This window comes from Hyperolius riggenbachi, chromosome 9, assembly GCF_040937935.1.
Source record: "Hyperolius riggenbachi isolate aHypRig1 chromosome 9, aHypRig1.pri, whole genome shotgun sequence".
In the NCBI taxonomy this organism is placed as follows: Eukaryota; Metazoa; Chordata; class Amphibia; order Anura; family Hyperoliidae; genus Hyperolius; species Hyperolius riggenbachi.
In genome coordinates, this window is record NC_090654.1 from 7,811,779 (window position 1) to 7,832,950 (window position 21,172).

General features: G+C 45.5%; 2 protein-coding genes across 2 annotated transcripts in view; one reads left to right on the forward strand and one right to left on the reverse strand.

Moving 5' to 3' along the window:
* Positions 1 to 21,172, reverse strand: part of NUP210 (nucleoporin 210) — a 187,836-nt gene that overhangs the window by 165,402 nt on the left and 1,262 nt on the right. Inside the window, exons 2-6 of the mRNA XM_068251846.1 lie at positions 13,241 to 13,377; positions 9,435 to 9,566; positions 8,357 to 8,453; positions 3,477 to 3,627; positions 640 to 772 (exon numbers count right to left, since the gene is read on the reverse strand). Of these exons, the coding sequence (XP_068107947.1) occupies positions 640 to 772; positions 3,477 to 3,627; positions 8,357 to 8,453; positions 9,435 to 9,566; positions 13,241 to 13,377 (650 nt within the window). The remainder of the gene's footprint in view (positions 1 to 639; positions 773 to 3,476; positions 3,628 to 8,356; positions 8,454 to 9,434; positions 9,567 to 13,240; positions 13,378 to 21,172) is intronic.
* HDAC11 (histone deacetylase 11) overlaps positions 16,350 to 21,172 on the forward strand; it is a 70,486-nt gene continuing 65,663 nt past the window's right edge. The window contains exon 1 of the mRNA XM_068251870.1: positions 16,350 to 16,427. The gene's annotated coding sequence lies outside the window, so the exon portion shown is untranslated. The remainder of the gene's footprint in view (positions 16,428 to 21,172) is intronic.

The window sequence follows — 21,172 nt, forward strand, 5'->3', positions numbered from 1 at the left end:
TGCCACCTTCTGTAAGTGACCGCAGCCAGTGAAGTGTGCCGTACTGGCAATGAGAGGGCACATAGCGGCATGCCATGGAACCTCCTGGTTCCTGCGGTAACTAAGCAACCTCTGATTGCAGTTTACTCCCCAGTTTCAGCGAACTATGTATGCTTGCTGTAAAAGCATAGAATGTAAGGTCTGAAGTTCAGCTAAGCAGCTACAGTCCATTCTTCTCACATTCCTGTGATATTTCCTGACAATAAACAGAGCGGGTAACAGAACCGCTGCCCAGCTATTGTCAATACACAGCCATCATATAACCCAACCGCTGCCCAGAGCTGAATTTTTGACCTTTATAAAAATGTAAATATCTCAAAAACTATAAAAAGATAGAAAGATGATTTTTGCAGCACAAATGAGCACATACACATCACTACCCACCCATACAGGTAAGTTGTTGTACGGGGTCTGGGTGATGGTATGGTTTTGGAAATAAGTGCTATTATCTTCAAAATGAAAGCAGCACAAATCCTAATTTTGGCAAGACGATTGGGCACTAACCAAGCATGATGGACTTTTTATTTGCGCCGATTGTAGGGGGGTCAGCTTTACGGCGCTCCGGCCCACTCATTGTCAATACACAAGAAAACCCATCACCTGTTATCTTCCCCTGCTTGACCTTCTGCACCTTGTATTTTATAGACGATCCCACAAGCAGATAAATGTCCGACGCCGGATTAAGGAGGATGTTTTCTAAAATAAGGAGGCGGACTTCTGCGGGGCTAACTTTCTGGAGAAAAAAAAAATTAAGGACAGCATTAACATTCAAGAATATACTTTATAATGTATAAAGCCCATTTAGAAGAGTGCTGCTTGAATCTGAGATGTACTATAATCAGAAATACGTGCATGAGAAAGTTCTGACTGTACACGAAAGGAACGCAACACCGCCGCTGTCTTGAGCAGTTAAGAAAGCCGATTGCTGGTTACCACAGCAACGGACACCAATAGGTGTCCGCCACTGTGCCAGCTGCAGATAAGAGGTCCTCAGCGGGCAGCATGTAACTATAGACCCGTACGGCGGCTGCAGCGTACACAGAACTCAGTAACTGCACGATAGTTCAGTTACAAGTTGGACCAAACTTAGCTGGGCTGACCGGGGGGCGGGGGGGTGGCTGGGGGGGGGGGGAGAATGTAACGGCTGCATTATCTACAGATACAGATGCCTCCTACTGCAGAATGGATTATGCTAAGTCGTGTCAGAAAGGTAAACCTTCCGACGTGACTCACTAGCTATAAATGGTCAGTGGCAATGTATAAAATCCTTTTGATCAGTCATAATACGTGGCAATAACATTGCTCCACTTACACATATCTATGTTAAAGGGACTAAAATCCAGGGAATTCGCAATAGTGCCCCTTTAAGAAACAAAAAGGAAAAAAAAAAACAAAAAAAAACCCCAATCTTTCTTATGCTGACCATACACTGGTCGATTATAGGACAATCGATTGCCCTATCAATTTTTAGAGTCGATTCAAAATAAATGAATCGATCAAACATGAATTGATTTTTTTGCCCATACACTGGTAAATTTTTGTTCCATTTTTCCACCTTTAATTGATCGGAGACTATTTTAGATCACAAAATAAGCGCCTGATGAATCAGATTGAGTAAAGGTCGATCGAATACATAATGAAAAGCTCTTGATTTTTGTTCCATCGATTGAAATAACCCAACATACTCGATTGCTTCATTTTAAGAATTCGATTGAATATGGGGCAATCAGAATCGATTCTTCATCAAAATGTCAACTCGATTTTTGATCCATTCAATTAATTCATCGGTTATACTAATCGATTAAAGTAAAAAATTGACCAGTGTATGGCCAGCATTAGGACACACTTCTAAAATAAGAATACCTATCACAACGCAAATGACAAGCAGTAAATCCACCAATCGCATACACTGGATCATGCAAAGAATGCAGACAATATAAGACAATGGTTAATCAATACATTGAAAAGGGTTACTGTATAAATCTGTGTAGGCCGGTCCTGATCAATAGAGGATATGATAAAAAAGTGGCAAGGTGCAGGAATCAGCACACACTATATACGGTATCACAATCAGGTGTCGCACAATAAATATTAGGGGTAAGCAAGAACAATTTATCAAAAGGCAAAGTCGTCCTGGAATGCGCGGGGGACGCGGGCTGTGTACGCAAGGGTTAAGTCACATTGGCCGCCATCTCCCTTTCACTGCGTTATACACCGCTGCCTAGCTTCTCATGCTGGGAACACACCATGCAATTTCCCGCCCAATCCCCAGGAATCAAGCTATTATTTTCCACACGTCCGATCCATTTTCGATCGAGAAAGGGTTCAATTTTGTAAAGTTATCATAGGAAGAAGAAAAAAAAAAAAAAAAAAAAAAAAAAAAAAAAAATCGATCCCTTTATCGATTGGGAGCAGTTTGGACATGTACACATGCTACAACTTCATACCAATTGCATTGTGTGTTCCCAGCGTTACACTTCGGCCTTCACAGTGGAAGTTCTGGTTCAGAAGGTGGAAGACACAAAAGAAGCCTGAACAACAGCTTCTTCCCCCCCCCCCCCCCCCCCCCGCTTATATCTGGGGTGTAAGGGGCAGGGCCGGATTAAGGGCACCAAAGCAGCAGGCTAAACTGGTGCATTCTTGCAAATGGTGCAATGCAGGGAGATCAGGCGACCGCCTGACCCCGGTACTCTGCTGCCAGCCGCCTGTGCAGCAGCCACCTTGCTCTCTGTGCACGTTTGTATTGTGGCCGGTGGCTATGGACTTGGGTAGCATTGGAGACAGAACGGAAGAGGAAGCTTCTGCACTGGAGACGAGCGGAGAAATGAGCGACACTGATGGCTGCTGCAGTGTGAAGGTGAGCTGGCTACTTGTATAGGTGCAGGGGTGGGAACAGGAGGGATTAAGGGAGTAATCTCGCTACCTATACTAGAGGGAAGGGGGAGGGGTCATCTGGCTACCTACACTGGAGGGAAGGGGGGGAGGGGTCATCTGGCTACCTATACTAGAGGGAAGGGGGAGGGGTCATCTGGCTACTTATACTGGAGGGAAGGGGGAGGGGTCATCTGGCTACCTACACTGGAGGGAAGGGGGGGAGGGGTCATCTGGCTACCTATACTGGAGGGTAGGGGGAGGGGTCATCTGGCTACCTATACTGGAGGGTAGGGGGAGGGGTCATCTGGCTACCTATACTGGAGGGAAGGGGTATATCTGGCTACCTATTCTGGAGGGAAAGGGGGAGGGGTCATCTTGCTACCTATACTGAAGGGGGCAGCTGGTGACAGACCGTGGCCTTGGGCGGTAAAGAGTACAAATGTGGCCCTGGTAAGGGGTGTAGTAAGAAGCAGGTACATAGAATATATACAGAGTTTTGCAGAATGTTGTGCTCTCCGCCAGGCAGCGAATACGCCGCCACAAACACGACACAGAAGACTTGCCTCGTACACCGGCTCCAGCATCCGCCCTCTCAGCTTCGAGCTTCCGGTCTTCAGTCCAGACACTAGAATGGTGTCACCCTGTTTAGCGACTTTCTCCATCTCGGTGATGTAGGACGGCGGGACGTAGGTGGACTCCAAAAACTTCAGAATCCTGCAGGTGTAAGCATGAAATATCTACAGAACTGGGACACTGATCGGCTTTCTTGGAAAGGATCCATCTGACCGTAAATCTGCTAGAAAATCTCATAGTGTGTACCAAGCATAAGGGGAGATTTTGGGGGCGGGGAAGCCTGAGAACTTGGCCAACAATAAGGAATTCTGGGCCATTATCTAAACTATAAGCAGTATAATGGAAGTCTTATAAAACAAACACGGCAGAGTTTTCCTGCTTGGTGTTCTTAGGGTTGGTCATTCAGGGCCACATCTAACAAGCTGCAAGTGTGACAAAGTTGGTGGCCACAACCAAGGGTGACGCCTCTCTACAACTAGACCGAACTCCAGGAGAGGACCAACGGATGCTGGACCAGAAACGCCACTGGATGAAGGAGAATGGTCCTCTCCACCGGAGGGAAAACCTCTGTCTTTATCCAGAATATCAGAGATAAGAGACAAGACAAATAACATTTATATCGCGCTTTTCTCCTGGCGGACTCAAAGCGCCAGAGCTGCAGCCACTAGTATATATTTGCACATATTTTAAATTTTAAAATGTTTCGCCATAGTGCCCCTTTAAGTGTAAACGGGGCCTAGGGAGCAATAACTAGCTCAGATACACGTTAGCTTATCCAGTATTAACCACCCTGGCGTTCAACTTCCCTAGGATTTCCGTGCAAAAAGTGTTTCAATTAATTTCCAATAATTTTCAACCATTTTTTTTTTTGCAATCAATTTTTTCTTAATATTGAATGCAATACAGGTTATTGTATTGAATTCAATAATAAAAAAAAAAAAAAAGTGTTTGCTGCAAGATGCTGATGACGCTGTGTGACCCTGGTGTCATCAACGCCGATCGGTGGGGGACATGTCATCGCCAAGGGAGAAGCAAAACCCGCCAAGGGACATGGAAGAAGGCACTGGGTAAGCAATCAGAGGTTCGCGATGAGGGATCAGCACGCCAATGGTGAGTATAAGACCTAGATGTGTAGCCAGGTATATAGGTAGCCAGATGTATAGGGAGCCAGATGTAAGGGTAGTCAGGTGTATAGCCAGATGTATAGGGAGCCAGATGTAAGGGTAGTCAGTTATAGGTAGCCAGATGTGTCGTCCTCCCCTCCCGATTCCCTGCTCCCCCGTCTGAAGCCTCTCTATGGGAGGCTCCGCCTCTATGCGGTGGGCGGGGGTGATCCCTTTCTGTATGGGAGTTGTCCCCCTTCTGTGCGGGTTGGTGGCCGGGCGGGGGCTCACCCTCTATGCGGTGGTCCCTTCTGTGTGGGCTGGTGGCCGGGCGGGGACTCCCCCCTCTGGAGGGTGGGGGCCTCTCTCCCTCCCTCGCACCCTCTCTTCTCCCTCCCGATCCCCTCTTCAAACCCCCCCCCCCCCCCCCCGATCTGAAGCCCTTTGAGGTCTACTCACCCGAGGGCTCTCTCCAGCGGTGGCAGCAGCACTTCCTCCTCCATCGCCGAAGTCCTGGTCTGTGTAGTTACATTACGAGGCTTGGTGACGTCACCAAGCCTCGTACTGTAACTATACAGAGAACGAGACTTCGGCGATGGAGAAGGAAGTGCTGCTGCCACCGCTGGAGAGAGCCCTCGGGTGAGTAGACCTCAAAGGGCTTCAGATCGGGGGGGGGGGGTTTGAAGAGGGGATCAGGAGGGAGAAGAGATGGTGCGAGGGAGGGAGAGAGCCCCCCACCCTCCACAGAGGGGGGAGTCCCCGCCCGACCACCAGCCCACACAGAAGGGACCCCCGCCCACCGCATAGAGGGCGAGCCCCCGCCCGGCCACCAACCCGCACAGAAGGGGGACAACTCCCATACAGAAAGGTATCACCCCCGCCCACCGCATAGAAGGGACCCCCCCCCCGCATAGAAGGGGGAGCCCCCGCCAGCCCTGCAGAACTCTGCCCCGCTGATCCGCTGCCCAGGGATTCCCCAGGGTGGCTGGATGCTAGTTCTGCACGCTGGAGGTAGCACAGATTGCTACCCACAGCGTGCAGTCAGGCATCCAGCCATCCTGGGGAATCCCTCTGATAAAGGAAAAGTGAAGCCGGCGGGGCAGACAAACAGGAAATCTCCCTGGTGGTATTGACAAGCTCAGCTCGTCAATACCGCTTTCAGCATGTTTCTGCTGGACGAGCCAGGCTTGTCAATACCGCCAGGAAGGCTACTCTATGTATTTATCATTGATATTATGTCTGATGTTTTGAAGAATGAAATAAGTTTTAACTCCAGTCGAGTGGATCATAGTTGCATAGTTTTGTTGGAAAAAAAAACAAAAAACCACACACCATCCTGCTCCCTCACATATCCCTGTGGAGCCAGGGGAAGGTGGAAAATCTTATGCCACGTACACACATGCGACAACGATCGTTCGTTGTGAACGACGAACGAACTTTTAATTGATGAAAGAACGACCTAAGTAAAGATAGTTTTAAAAGTGTGTAACAATCTGATCGTTAGAACGAACGTTACATCACGTAAAGCAACTATTGCGCTTGCGCATAAAAATGAAAAGTTCCATGGAGAAATAGCGAAATGCGCATGTCAAGCCTAGTACGAACGACCGTTTCCAACGATGTACTACTTTTGCAAACGATCGTCGTTGGAAAAAATCCGCCAAGCTAGATAGTTCGTTTATAACGATCTAGCTCGTCCGTCGTTAGACTTAATGGTCGTTGGTTGCTTTTTTTTTAAACGATCGTCGTTTGAAACGATCGGGGAACGATCGTTTCAAACGACTATAGTCGCATGTGTGTACGCACCTTTACAAGGCCTGGGCCAATTACCCTTAAAAGGGAAAAATTCCTTCCCGACTCCAGATGGCAGTCAGATAAATCCCTGGATCACCTCTGCTAGTAATTATAGCCGTGGATGCCCTTCAATGCAAGGAAAGCATCTAAGCCTTCTTCACATGCAGATATAGAGTTTGCCATGGCTGTCTGGTAAACAAACAACAACTCCATACAAACACTACAAACACCATAGCAACGGCACTTCCTGTCAGTATGTACAGCGGCCTGCGCAAGATTAGTCACCTTCCTCAGTAAACGGAGAGGAGTTTCAGTTTGCTGCTATAACAACTTTTTAGTTTAATGTATATTGGGGAGGGGAAAAACCAAAAAAAAAAAAAAAAGTAAAGTCAGTGAGTAGAAATAACCACGTGCTACACATATGGATATGAAGTGTACAGCGCTCTGCACAGGAAACGCGGCCGTATAAAAGAGGAAGCAGACAGCGCTCTCACACACAAGGCTTAATTAAAACCGGGTAATAAACCAGCAACAACAAGTTACAGAGAGAGTTCAGCTTCAGCAGCGGGAAAAAAAAAAAAATTACCATGTCTGACCCTGAAGTGAGAGGGATAAGGAGGCTGTCAGTTATTTCCTGTTAAACAATACCAGTTGCCTGTCAGCCCTGCTGGTTTATTTGGCTGCAGTAGTGTCTGAATCACACCCCTGAAACAAGCATGCAGCTAATCCAGTCTGACTTCAGTCAGAGCACCTGATCTGCTGCATGCTTGTTCAGGGGCTATGGCTAAAATGTATTAGCAGCAGAGGAGCAGCAGGACAACCAGGCAATCTGCATTGTTTAAAGGGAAATACATATGGCAGCCTCCATGCCCCGCTCACATCTGGTGTCCCCTAAAGAAAATTGAGGCTTCCCCCGTCCTCCTCGGTCCCACGGCAAAAAAGCTCCGGGAACAGCGGGATGTAAATATTTACCTTCCTGGCTCCAGCGCAGGCGCAGTATCGGCTGTCAGTCCGCTCTGCAAGTCTCCTGCGCCTGCGTAGTACAACGGACCCGACAGAGATCGGCTATTTTCGTCTATCTCCATGCAACAGCGCCCCCGCTGGAGCCAGGGAAGGTAAATAAATCAGTACTTGTCAGGCCTGTTGAAGTGAGTACCCCAGGGGGAACTTTTTTTTTTTCCCCTGGTACAGGTTCTTTTTTTAACAAGTGACATCCAGTACGGCTGGTCCACAATAAAGAGTGTCAGCGCTGTACACAAGGATGAATACGTAAAGAGGACACTAAGCATAATATTTCTCGGTCCGGCTCTCCCACACACTTGATCTTTGGCAGCTTTCAGGCAACATCTGCTCCCTACAGCCTCCCCAGAGGAATACTGCCCTAAATCTTATTTCATGCCAGACCGCTCACAGCAGCCGGAGTGTACAAACAACTGTTTACAAACTTCAACCAATGACCACTATCGCAAAACAATTATAAAGCTTAAAATGCATGTGTACGCATATGAATTAAATGTACATTTCTCCAACACTAACATGCACTTTACAGTAAATTACATTTTTCCTATCCAAGCCGGAAGGAGGAAGTGCGCGGTAGCGAGTTTCGGAACGCATCCCATAGGCCGCATGCAAGATGTTTGGGACGCGTAGAAGCTGACAGACTTATGGGTAAGTAACCCCATGTCTCCCAGGTGCTCAGCCAAGTCAATTAAGCCTTATTAGAATCACGAATTCGAGTGGTTATCTACTCAGGATCCCATCACTAGCTGCAGCCCCATGAGCCCCGGGGCCTTCCTCCTCCTCTTCGGCACCTCTGTTCTGCCGCTATGCCCCTCCGCCAGGCAGTCATGTGCTTGGCTGCGCACCCCTCGCCGCCGCCATCACGTCCCATGGCGTGATGCGGTCTTTAGGTAGTTAAAAAATAAAAAAAAATTATATATATTATAATAAAATACATATAAATCTTCCCTTACCTCAAAGTATTATGAGAATCGGAGAAGCCGTCCAGCTCGGCATCTTTCACCACCGTCCAGTCAAACACCATCCCGGCCAGCGTGCTGAACGTGTTTCCTGGTGACACAAAGAATTGTGGGTGAGCATCGTGCTAAAGGGAACCAGCAACAGAGAGCAATAAAGTTTCACTATTCAAGCAAAATCGGGTGCGGGGGAATTCCGAACAGAGTTTCTGCACGACCGTATAATTATTATTATTGAGTTATATAGCGCAACACGGGGTATAATAATACAAAATACACAATACAACAGTTAATGATGGATTACCACCGATGCAGGGAACAAATCAACTACATATTGTTACACAGGGGTGGGAGGTATGTACACCCATTACACAACATTATGGAACGAAAGGGGAAAAGTACATACACACGTCAGATTTGCGCAAACGACCCGTCGTTTGGACGTCCAAACAACCGGTCGTTCGAATGTCAAATCGGGCGTGTGTACAGTATGTTGCTCAGCTGATAAGAACGGACTTGAGCGATCCGCATGGCGGATCGGATCGCTCAACTCCGTACTTATCAGCTGAATGACATACTGTACACATGCCCGATTTGACATCCGAACGACGGGTCGTTTGAGCAAATCCGACGTGTGTACGCACCTGAAGAGAGCCCTGGCCAAAACGCCTCATGCTGGGAATACACAATGAGCTTTTTTTTCAATAGATTTTCTAATCGATTTCTATTCACTTTAATGTTAAGATCGATCAGAAAAACTATCAAACTCAGATCGGACCTGTGCGAAATTATCGAACCATCTATCTGTCAAAAAACTCACGGTGTATTCCCAGCATTACAGTCCAAGTATAAGAAGTGCCTAAAGCCTTCAAATAAAGATGGTCAATGTGATACGAATGCCACCAAATTACTGCAAATTTTATCCAAATTTATGCAGCAGAGGATGAGACCGATTACAATCTTCTGCGATCGCATTAATTCCATGCAGTAGAGATCTGAATACAGTTAACATAAAATTTGCAAAGTTACTTGCATCTCCGCCCTAATTATTTCATATTCACAGAATATCGCTCACCTTCAGAATCCAGCGCTTGTATCTTCAGCTCCAGAGGAGAGTCCTCCAGATAAAGCTCTCTCGTGGTTGAGACGATCTGAATCTCGTGAATGATGTCCACGATGGCGTCACACCGCAGCACCTGACCAGTATCTGAGGGATGGCAAAATACATCAGATATAAGACCTATAAAGCGACCAGCGTTCTACCAGCCTACCTTCAATTTTCTTTTTTTATTTTCAAGTTCTGGTCAATTCTGCTCTGTTCTGACGAGGGGCAGCACACGGACATTTACCCGCTGTTTTTTTTCCGGCGGGGGGGGGGGGGGGGGGGGTTGAGTTGGTTGGGAGGGGGTGTTAATGTCAGCAAAAACACGCTACTAGATTATAAGCCGAGACCCCCACTTTTGGACCACTTTTTTGGTCTCAAAAACTCAGCTTACACGAATATTTATGGCATTTCCTTTTAACAATGCATATTGCCTGGCTGTGCTGCTGATCCTCTGCCTCTAATACGTTTAGCCGTAGCCCCTGAACAAGCATGCAGATCAGGTGACTGAATTAGCTGCATGCTTGTTTCAGGTGTGTGACACTACCGCAGCCAAATAGATCAGCAGGGCTGCCAGGCAACTGGTATTGTTTAACAAGGAAATAAATACGGCAGCCTCCATATCCCTCTCGGTTCAGTTGTCCTTTGAAGAGAACCTTAGACGGTTCATTGTGCCTAATCTTTTATCTGGGGCCTCCTCCAGCCCCAAGAGGACTGTGGGCACCCTCGCTGTCCTCAGCCACTCCGTTATTCCGTGGTCGCCTCCGGTATCTTCTTCAGTGGTGGTCTGTGCACGTGTGGCCTCGTCACGCCACATCTCGCTCCCGCCGCTGAGAACACCACAACTGGCCCCGACAGAAGATACCGGAGAGGCGGCAAGGAGGTAACGGTGCAGCTGGGGAGGATGACGAGAGGTCCTCATGGGGCTGGAGGAAGCCCCAGGCAAGTATACATAAAGCTCACTGGAACCTCATATCACTTGGGCTCTGGTGCACAGATCTGCCCCCTTGCAGAAAATGGCCCTGGCCTATATCAGATAAGAGGTCTTTTTTTGCAAAATTGGAATCCGGCTGATATGGGGTTCCGGTGAATCTTATTTTGCAGACAACATACTGGGGCATTCACGTTAGCAATGACAGGCCAGGATGGCTGACAGAGTAGAGTGTCAGCTTCCTTCCCAGGAGCTTTTTATCCACTTCGCATCCAGACCTTGTTTTCAACTTATTGACCAGAGCAGTTTTGACAGTTTAGCTATGTCCCTATTTAATCAGCAATAACTTTATCCCTACTTATGACACAAATGAAATATATATTGTTTTTTTTCAAGACAAACTAGGCTTTCATTGTATCCCATTTTTTCCCTCAAACAATTTTGTTTTCTATGAATTTTAATGGGAAAACAAAGAAAAAAAATAGAAAAAAAACATGTATTTCTCAGTTTTACCAATTCCAGTTTAAAAATAAGTGCTACTGTAGATAAAAAAACACATTTTGTTTGGCTATTCTTACCGCTTATCACAAAACTTGGATAATGTTCCTGTCACAATTTATGGTGAAGATATTTGATTCTGAAATAATGCTACAGAGTGTATTTTTCACTATGAACTGAGAAAATACAAGTATTTTTAATGGTAAAAATCAATCTCATTAGCTCAGGGAACATATATTCCCATTCCCCAATAAGTGCTGCAGCAGATGGTGCCAGAAATGTGCACAGGAGCAAGCCTAATCCTGCACAGCACTGTGGCTTAGATGAAGTCCCAGAAGACGTATATCTACTGACCTGTGGACGAAGTGGTTATTCACAAAAGCTGATGCCATCTTAACCACTTCGCATCCAGACTTTGTTTCCCCCTTATGGACTGGAGCAGTTCTGACATTTTAGCCGTGTCCCTATTTAATCAGCAATAACTTTATTCCTATTTAATGCCTTACAATGAAAAACTAGGCTTTCATTGTAAGGCATTTTTCCCCTCGAACAATTTAGTTTTTATGCATTTTAATGGGGAGGAAAAAAAAAATATTTCTCAGTTTTACCAATCCCAGTTTAAAAATAAAAAGCGCTACAGTAGATAAAAAACATTTTGTTTGGCTATTTCTATAGGTTTATTATCAGACTTAGGGCTTGTTTCCACTGTTGCGACGCGATTTCGCCGGCATTCCGACGCTTGTAAAAACGCATGCGGATGCGTTTCCGCATGCGTTTTTACCCGCGATTTCGCATGGCAGGGTGCCATGCGAAATTAACCATGACACTGCCAGGGCAAAATAAAATTGAAAAAGGTGCGAAATCGCGGGTAAAAACGCATGTAACGAACGCATGCGTTTTTACTATTAAATACATTAGCGGCGATTCGCATGCATTCCACTCGCAGGCGAATTCGTTGGCTCTTTTGTGCGTTTTTTGACCGCTGAAAAAAAACGCACCTCAACAACGCTACAGTGGAAACAGGCCCATCCACTTGCATTACATGTGCGAATCTGCATGCGTTGGACGCATGCAGATTCGCGATAGTGGAAACGAGCCCTTAGATTATGTTCCTGTCACAATTTAAGGTGAACATACTTGATTTTAAAATAATGCTACAGTGTGAGTTTTTTTTTTTTAACTATGAACTGAGAAAAAAGTATTTTAAATGGTAGGGAAAAAAAATAAAAAATAAATCAGACTTATTGGCTCAGGGAACATATAATCCCTTTCACCAATTAGTGCTGCATCAGATAATGACGGTTTGCACAGGAGAAAGCTCAATCCTCCACAGCTGTGCTTCAGCTACAAGACTAAACCCAATCTACACAATACGATTCTTTGTACGATTCGATTACGATTCTATTTACGATTCGATTAAATCCGACATATCCGATCGGGATTCGATTCAGTTCGAGTCGCAATTGCAAAACAATGGCAAATCGAATTGCATCGAATTGAATCCCGATCGGACATGTCAGATTTAATCGAATCGTAAATAGTATCGTAACCGAATCGTACAAAGAATCGTATCGTGTAGATTGGGCTTTGTATCTACGTCCTCGTGGCTTAGATGAAGTCACACAGGACGGAGAAGTACTGTAGTGGGGGATAAAGTGGTTAATATACCTTTAAAATTCCTTTGGCAGTGATGAAATGCCTTCTATGTTAGGGTACGTACAGACATACGATAACGATCGTTCGTTCTGAACGACGAACGATGTTAAAGGAGGTATCGGCCGATGATCGTTTGAAGAAAGGCCACTTTGAACATCGTTCGTGTACGAACGATCTTTGAACGAGCGTTGCGTGCGCAACATGATGTATAAACTGATTTCAAACACAAGTGTCAAAAAGAACTGTTTGAGCATGTGCAAAGCTTTGAGAACGAACGATCAACGACCGATCGTTGTACAGACATTACTTTTTGAACGATGGTCGTTGGAAAAGATCTGGCAGAATGGATCGTTCTTTACCAACGACATATCTCGTTGGTCGGTCGTTTTAATGATCATTCGTGCACTTTTTACGAACGATCGTCGGGCAATGCCGTCGGTAACGATCGTTTTAAACGACTATAGTCGCATGTCTGTACGCACCCTTAGGAGTTGGATGATTTTTGTACTGACTGCACAGCCCTGGCCACGATGTGGCTGTAGTAACCACCTCTCAGTATGAGCAGCAAATACATAACGTGGCACCTCTCTACAGAGTTCCTTCCATAAAACCAGCACTGCAGAGATGTCGGTAACACCGCCCAATGAGTGACGCTATATCTGTAATATTTATTCATGATGCTAAAGTCACTTACAAATATCTTCAGCAAAAATTATACTGGTCAGCCGCGTGGGGTGAGAGGCCCGGGCTTGTACTACAGCTCGCTGGGAGCAGCTCTGATCATCCACGCTGAGAGGAACTATACTGGCCACCTCTGGTCTCGTGGAGGACCTGCAGAAGCAAAGAAGACAAATATACATCTTATGGACTGAAGAAATCATTAATCTTTCAAACACTGCTGATCGCTAAACACAAATCACATGGTTAATAAAACACAGGAAACTTTAGAGCAGGGGTCTCAAACTCGCGGCCCGTGGGCCATTTGCGGCCCTCGATACAATATTTTGTGGCCCTCGCCAGCAAAAGCTTCCTTATAGTTCGCTTCAGTGCTCGCAAGTAATCTGCTGCATCCCCACCGCTAAACAAGGGCTATAGAGCCCCCAAATCGCCCGGGGGGCGATCCGCCGGCATTTCCTGGAAGGGGCAGAGCTTTCAGCTTCAGCTCTGCCCCTCCTGATGTCAATCGCCGCCTCTCCCCGCCCCTCTCTGTGAAGGAAGAGTGAGAGGGGCGGGCAGAGGCGGCAATGCGCCACGATTGACGTCAGGAGGGGCAGAGCTGAAGCTGAAAGCTCTGCCCCTTCCAGGAAATGCCAGCGGATTGCCCCTTGGGCGATTTGGGGGCTCTGCAGCCCTCATTTTGCGGCGGGGACACGGCGGATTACTTGTAATGGGAGCACTGAAGTGAACTATAAGGTAAAATAGGCAAAATAGTTCGCTTCAGTGTAAATTTGATTTTGAAATAAAAATCAATGCAAGGGACGGTGGTGGTGGGGGTGGGGGGTGCTGCAGATTGTGAAATTCCTTATGTGGCCCAGCCTCATCCTGACTTTGCCTCCTGCGGCCCCCAGGTAAATTGAGTTTGAGACCCCTGCTTTAGAGCGACACTAATCTTTTAGTAGTTCAAAGATTGCAAAAATGTATGTATTAAAGTGGTCTGAAACTGAAATAATATTCAATAAAAATGTGTTTTCCAATTTGTATTACTCATACAGTTATCATATTTGCTTTTGTGCACATGTAATATTGTCTGTTTACAAATTACAAGTTTCCAAAGTGTAGGTTTTCTTACCCTGAAAGCTGGCATTGCATTTTAATATTTTTCTATTATAACTGCTTTTTATTATATACTAAAATCTTCTAATAAGCTATTCTGAACACTGTGTGTGCCTGAAGCAGAGACAGTTTCTCAGAGTGTTTGTTTACATTCCAGGGTTGATACATTTGTGTATAACAAGTAAAAAAGATACTGTTATCTCCAGTTCTGAAGCTGAATAGCAGGATAAAGTGCTTTGTTTAACCATTTCAGTGATGTTCTACTAGAATTTTTTTCTGGGCTAGTAGCTTTCAAGCTGTGAGGAACCTTTTAGAGCAAAGTAGAAATGTGGCTTTCAGACCACTTTAAAACCAGGGCTGTGGAGTCAGAGCAACTCGAGTACCTGGAGTCGGAGGTTTCATAATCTGAGGAACAACAAGAATAGGAGTTGAAGTCGGATGATTTTTGTACCAACTCCACAACCTTGATTAAAGGACACCTGAAGTGAATATGGAGGCTGCCATATTTATTTCTTTTTAAGCAATACCAGTTCCCTGGCTGTCCTGCTGATCCTCTGCCTCTAATACCTTCAGCCATAGGCCCTGAACAAGCATGCAGCAGGTCAGGGGTTTCTGACATTATTGTCAGATCTGACAAGATTAGCTGCATGCTTGTTTCTGGTGTGATTCAAACACTACTGCAGCCAAATAGATCAGCAAGGCTGCCAGGCAACGGATATTGTTCTTACAGGGAATAAATATGGCAGCCTCCATATTCTTCTCGCTTCAGTTGTCCTTTAAAACTTCTATGAATTTCCAAGTTCAAAAGTGCGTTTCTTTGCTAGCGCCTCATCTGCAGCCCTTTACAGGAAGTACACACTGGCCAGTAAAGGTCATCTTCCTTCAGGAGTACAACAAGTCCCTGCACAATGTAGGAAGTCTTATTTTAACAAATGCCCTGACTAGGGGCCCAGTCACACTACAGGCTCGATTCACTCGATCTGCCGCGTGCAAAAGTTTTCACGCGCACAACGTGAAACGCACACGTGATCATGCGCAAACCTTTGCTTATCGCGCGAAGTAACGCTGTGCGCGTGAAAGCCTTTGTGCGGCAGATCGCATGATAACTGCTGTGATAGCAGTTATGATGCTTCAGTGAATTGAGCCCTACATGTGCTTCAATTAGATTATCAAAGTGCACGAGTTTTGCCGAGGGCAAGGGCACCACCCACCATACAATCTTGCTTGCTCAATCTTACCACTTTCATGTAGTAAAAGAGTTTAAGTCAACCCTTTCTAAGTATTATAAATCTGTCTGCCCTTTACCGCTTTCAGACGGCGGTGATTGAAATCTATCCCTGTTTGTGTCCTGTTATTTCTGCCAGGGCGTAGATTTCAACCACTCACTGCGCGGACCAGTCTTGCATTTCAAAACGGCCGCCATGACAGATCACTTCAACAAATAATTGTTCACCAGTGGTGTGTACAGAGCTATGAACGATTATAAGACGATGTGTCCACAAAGTCTACACTGCTTCGCCTAAATCCACCATCGTTTAACCATCTGATCGTTTTGGCATTCGGAACTGTGGAGTCAGTACAAAAAAAAACAGACTCCAAGTACCTAAAATTACTCTGACTCCGAGACTCGGACTCCACAGTCCCGGTTTCACAGGATACCATGTTTCGGTGTGTTCGTAGCTATAGATTTGGTGAATCTGTACAATCCAGATTGTATGGTACGTGGTCACCCTAACAAGGTGAACCTCAGATGGATGCAATCTTTACAGCTCGACGCAGACTTTCAGTTAACAGAACCCCATAAAATATTTCCAGCCTTTACTAGAGGCTCTGTACAGACACGTTGTTGGCACACAGCCGATTGGTCTGTTTGGTACTTTGCAGACGGGAAGGGGAAGTTTTTATATTGCCAATATTAATATACTCCATACAACACACAAAAGCCACAAGCACGAATGAGGGCTTTACAATAATCCAGGACAACTTCTCGTATATTTGTGATTAAGTCGGGGTGGAATGTGTTTTGTAGAAATGGAAAGACGAGGAAGTTATTGTATCAGAGCCAAAAATGAAGAGATCTGAGTGATAACTCATGAGAAGGCATTATGGTAAGTGGCGCGCGCTATGTATAGCCTTATAGTATTTGGCGCGCTGTATATAATGTGACATACACTAGCAGAAGTCTTGAAGCATTATGGTAATTGCCTAGCGCTATGTATAGCCTTATAGTAATTGGTGCGCACTGTGTATAATGTGACATACGCTAGCAGAAGTCTTGAAGCATTATGGTAAGTGGCGCGCGCTATGTATAGCCTTATAGTATTTGGCGCGCTGTATATAATGTGACATACGCTAGCAGAAGTCTTGAAGCATTATGGTAAGTGGCGCGCGCTATGTATAGCATTATAGTAATTGGCGCGCGCTGTGTATAATGTGACATACGCTAGCAGAAGTCTTGAAGCATTATGTTAAGTGGCGTGCGCTATGTATAGCATTATAGTAATTGGTGCGCACTGTGTATAATGTGACATACGCTAGCAGAAGTCTTGAAGCATTATGGTAAGTGGCGCGCGCTATGTATAGCCTTATAGTAATTGGTGCGTGCTGTGTATAATGTGACATACGCTAGCAGAAGTCTTGAAGCATTATGGTAAGTGGCTAGCGCTATGTATAGCCTTATAGTAATTGGTGCGTGCTGTGTATAATGTGACATACGCTAGCAGAAGTCTTGAAGCATTATAGTAAGTGGCTAGCGCTATGTATAGCCTTATAGTAATTGGTGCGTGCTGTGTATAATGTGACATACGCTAGCAGAAGTCTTGAAGCATTATGGTAAGTGGCGCGCGCTATGTATAGCCTTATAGTATTTGGCGCGCTGTATATAATGTGACATACACTAGCAGAAGTCTTGAAGCATTATAGTAAGTGGCTAGCGCTATGTATAGCATTATAGTAATTGGTGCGTGCTGTGTATAATGTGACATACGCTAGCAGAAGTCTTGAAGCATTATGTTAAGTGGCGCGCGCTATGTATAGCATTATAGTAATTGGTGCGCACTGTGTATAATGTGACATACGCTAGCAGAAGTCTTGAAGCATTATGGTAAGTGGCGCGCGCTATGTATAGCCTTATAGTATTTGGCGCGCTGTATATAATGTGACATACGCTAGCAGAAGTCTTGAACCATTATAGTAAGTGGCTAGCGCTATGTATAGCATTATAGTAATTGGTGCGTGCTGTGTATAATGTGACATACGCTAGCAGAAGTCTTGAAGCATTATGGTAAGTGGCGCGCGCTATGTATAGCCTTATAGTATTTGGCGCGCTGTATATAATGTGACATACACTAGCAGAAGTCTTGAAGCATTATAGTAAGTGGCTAGCGCTATGTATAGCATTATAGTAATTGGTGCGCGCTGTGTATAATGTGACATACGCTAGCAGAAGTCTTGAAGCATTATGGTAAGTGGCGTGCGCTATGTATAGCATTATAGTAATTGGTGCGCACTGTGTATAATGTGACATACGCTAGCAGAAGTCTTGAAGCATTATGGTAAGTGGCGCGCGCTATGTATAGCCTTATAGTATTTGGCGCGCTGTATATAATGTGACATACACTAGCAGAAGTCTTGAAGCATTATAGTAAGTGGCTAGCGCTATGTATAGCCTTATAGTAATTGGTGCGTGCTGTGTATAATGTGACATACGCTAGCAGAAGTCTTGAAGCATTATTGTAAGTTGTGCGCGCTATGTATAGCCTTATAGTATTTGGCGCGCTGTGTAGAACACGACCTACGCCAGCAGAACTCTCGCAGGGAAAGCTCTTGCGGCCGGGACATAGCAATGTCGGGGTCATGACTTTATATAACCACACGTGGGAATGTTTCCATCCCATCAGTATGGAAGTATAAACTCCGGCTCCAAGACAAATCATTACACACTTAGCGCACTAATCCTCTGGCAGGGAGCCGCTGGCACAGACTACACTGACTAAGCACAACATTACACAGCAGGCATAGAAGGAACGCAGCAGCCACTACTTACTTAGCAGGTTCTCTTTCTTCAGATCAAAATATAAAGGGAACCTGAAGTGAGAGGGATATGCAGGCAGACATGTTTACTTCCTGTTGAACAATGCAGATTGCCTGGCTGTCCTGGTGATCCTCTGCCTCCATTTAGCCATAGCCCCTGAACAAGCATGCAGATCAGGTGACCGAAGTGTGACTGGATTAGCTGCATGCTTGTTTCAGGTGTGTGATTCAGACACTACTGCAGCCAAACAGATCAGCAGGGCAGCAAGGCAACTGGTATTGTTTAAAAGGAAACATCCATATCCCTCTCAGTTTAGGTTCCCTTTAATTGCAGTAAGAATGTAAAAATATATACATGTGTGCTCAGTGTATTGCAATCACTTGAAAACGGCTTGACCGATTTGAACGAAACTTGGTATACAGATCCCTCACTACCTGGGATGATATGTTCTGGGAGTCTCACGTCCCTCCTGCACACCTGGGAGGAGCTACAAACAGCAAATCAGATTTTACCCATTCATGTCAATAGAAAACAATGGAAACAGCTGCCATTCTCACAGTAATCGAGCCACAGTCCCCACACTTGGCACACTTGGTCACTTGGTGACCATGGTTACAAATCCAGGAAAAGTAGGCGGAGCATAAAACAGCCAATCATATTTCAGCCATTCATTTTAAATGGGAAAATATAAACTGCAGCTATTCTTACACTGTTAATGGCAGGGGACTCATACTTGGCACACTTGGTTACTGGGTGACAGATTATTATTCAGGAAAGTGGGTGGAGCCTACAACAGCAAATCAAAATTCGACTATTGATTTTCAAGGGGAATATTTAAAATTGCCATTTTTACACTGTTAATTGCAGAGGCCTCAATCCTGCTACAGTTGGTCATTGGGTGACTGGGGTTCAAATTCAGAAAATGGTGCAGTGCCACAAACATGCTTTTATTCACACGTTATTGATGCCAAGGAACTTAAAACTCACAGACTTGGTCATTGAGCTGCTGGGTGTCAAGGTTTAAAAAAGTGGGCGTAGCCAACCACAACCAAGTACATACCAGGGCAACGCCCGGTCATCAGCTAGTTGGATAAATAAAGAACGTGCATTTTGGGCTGCACAGATTTCAGCCGTACATCACATCAGTTGTTTATTCTGGATCAAAATAAAGCAACTCACAGCATTCCTTTCATTTCACAAGTTTCTGTAGTTTGTTTATCTACTTCCTGCCAAATGCAACCAATCCAGAAAACCCTTCCAGTAATTATAAGGCACCGCAGCACTCCCTAAACAGCACTGACTTGGTACGCCAGCATATCCAACTGAATAGATGGAATGCCCATCAACAATACAATATTCACTGGGAGGGAGGAGCTCTGAGTCAGTTCACGCCCACCTTGACACTTCACCCACCTGAGGAAGTGGGAGAAACCTGCGAAATGCATTATCTAGTGCGTTTGAATCACCCTCTACAGCACAACGCATTGCAATTGGCTGCATAGCCGTAGTTGCCGTAAGTCGACTGCAACTGTGCCTGCGCGCCCCGGGCTATGCATAGCTTTGTTCGCGTTCCCGCCTGCTACAGCGCTATTAGCGCAGGACAATATTGCAGGCTGGAACACGAAGAAAGCTTTGCATAGCCTGGGGTGCGCAGGAGCAGTTGTGGTTGACTTACAAGTAGACGGTAACGAAACTACCTGGCGGGGGGAGAACAGAGAATCGTGCAGTACCGGCGCGGGACAGGACGGCTGCAGGGGGCTTGGGGAAGCCCCAGGTAAGTGAAGGTTTGATTTGCTGGAATTTACAATTCTGCTTTAAGGTGGCCACGAACGAACCAATCTTTTTCATCCAATTTTACCATTTCTATGTAATATAAGGGACTAACTATAGTATCTATTCCAATATATTCAGCCAATCACAGCGAGCAGCTCTCATAGGCATTAGCCAATCGTTCTCTGAGCCTCTCTAGGGGACAGCCGAGTGTCATGGGTGTCTCCAGTACAGCGCTGCCATAGATCACAGCGCTGTACAATGTAAATAGATGGCGATTTCGCCATCTAACAGTCTCCTATCGGCGATCGCCGCTGGAAGACTGATAACAGAGTGGAGTTCCGTCAGTTAAGCAGGGATGAGCGTTCATAAGCGCACGCAATCCCCTGCAAACCACTCCCCCGGACTTGACGTAAATCAGTGTTACGCGGTCCTGGGAGAGCCACCTTGCGGCCACCAAATGGCGTTAGGAGGTCATAAGGTGGCTAAACAATACCAGTTGATTGGCTGCCCTGCTGATCTATTTGGCTGCAATAGTGTCTGAATGTTTAGACTGTAAGCTGGCAAGGTCATAGCTCTCTCACCCTTTTGTGTTTTGGAATCTGTTATTCATGTCATAGCTTGCACTGTTATACATTTTATTCATCGTGTTACATCTGTCAGTGTAATCAGCAGTTCTGTAATTTGTGCCAGTGTCCATATCTGATGTATATTATTGTCTGTTTCATTATGTACCCCTTGTTTGCTTTCCTACTTTGTACATCGCCACGGAATATGTTGGCACTTTATAAATCACTAATAATAATCACACCAGAAACAAGCATGCAGCTAATCTTGTTAGATCTGACAATAATGTCAGAAACACCTGATCTGCTGCATGCTTGTTCAGGGGTTATGGCTAAAAGTATTAGAGGTACACGATCAGCAGGACAGCCAGGGAACTGGTATCGCTTAAAGAGACTCTGTAACATTAAAAACGTCCCCTGGGGGGTACTCACCTCGGGTGGGGGAAGCCTCAGGATCCTAATGAGGCTTCCCACGCCATCCTCT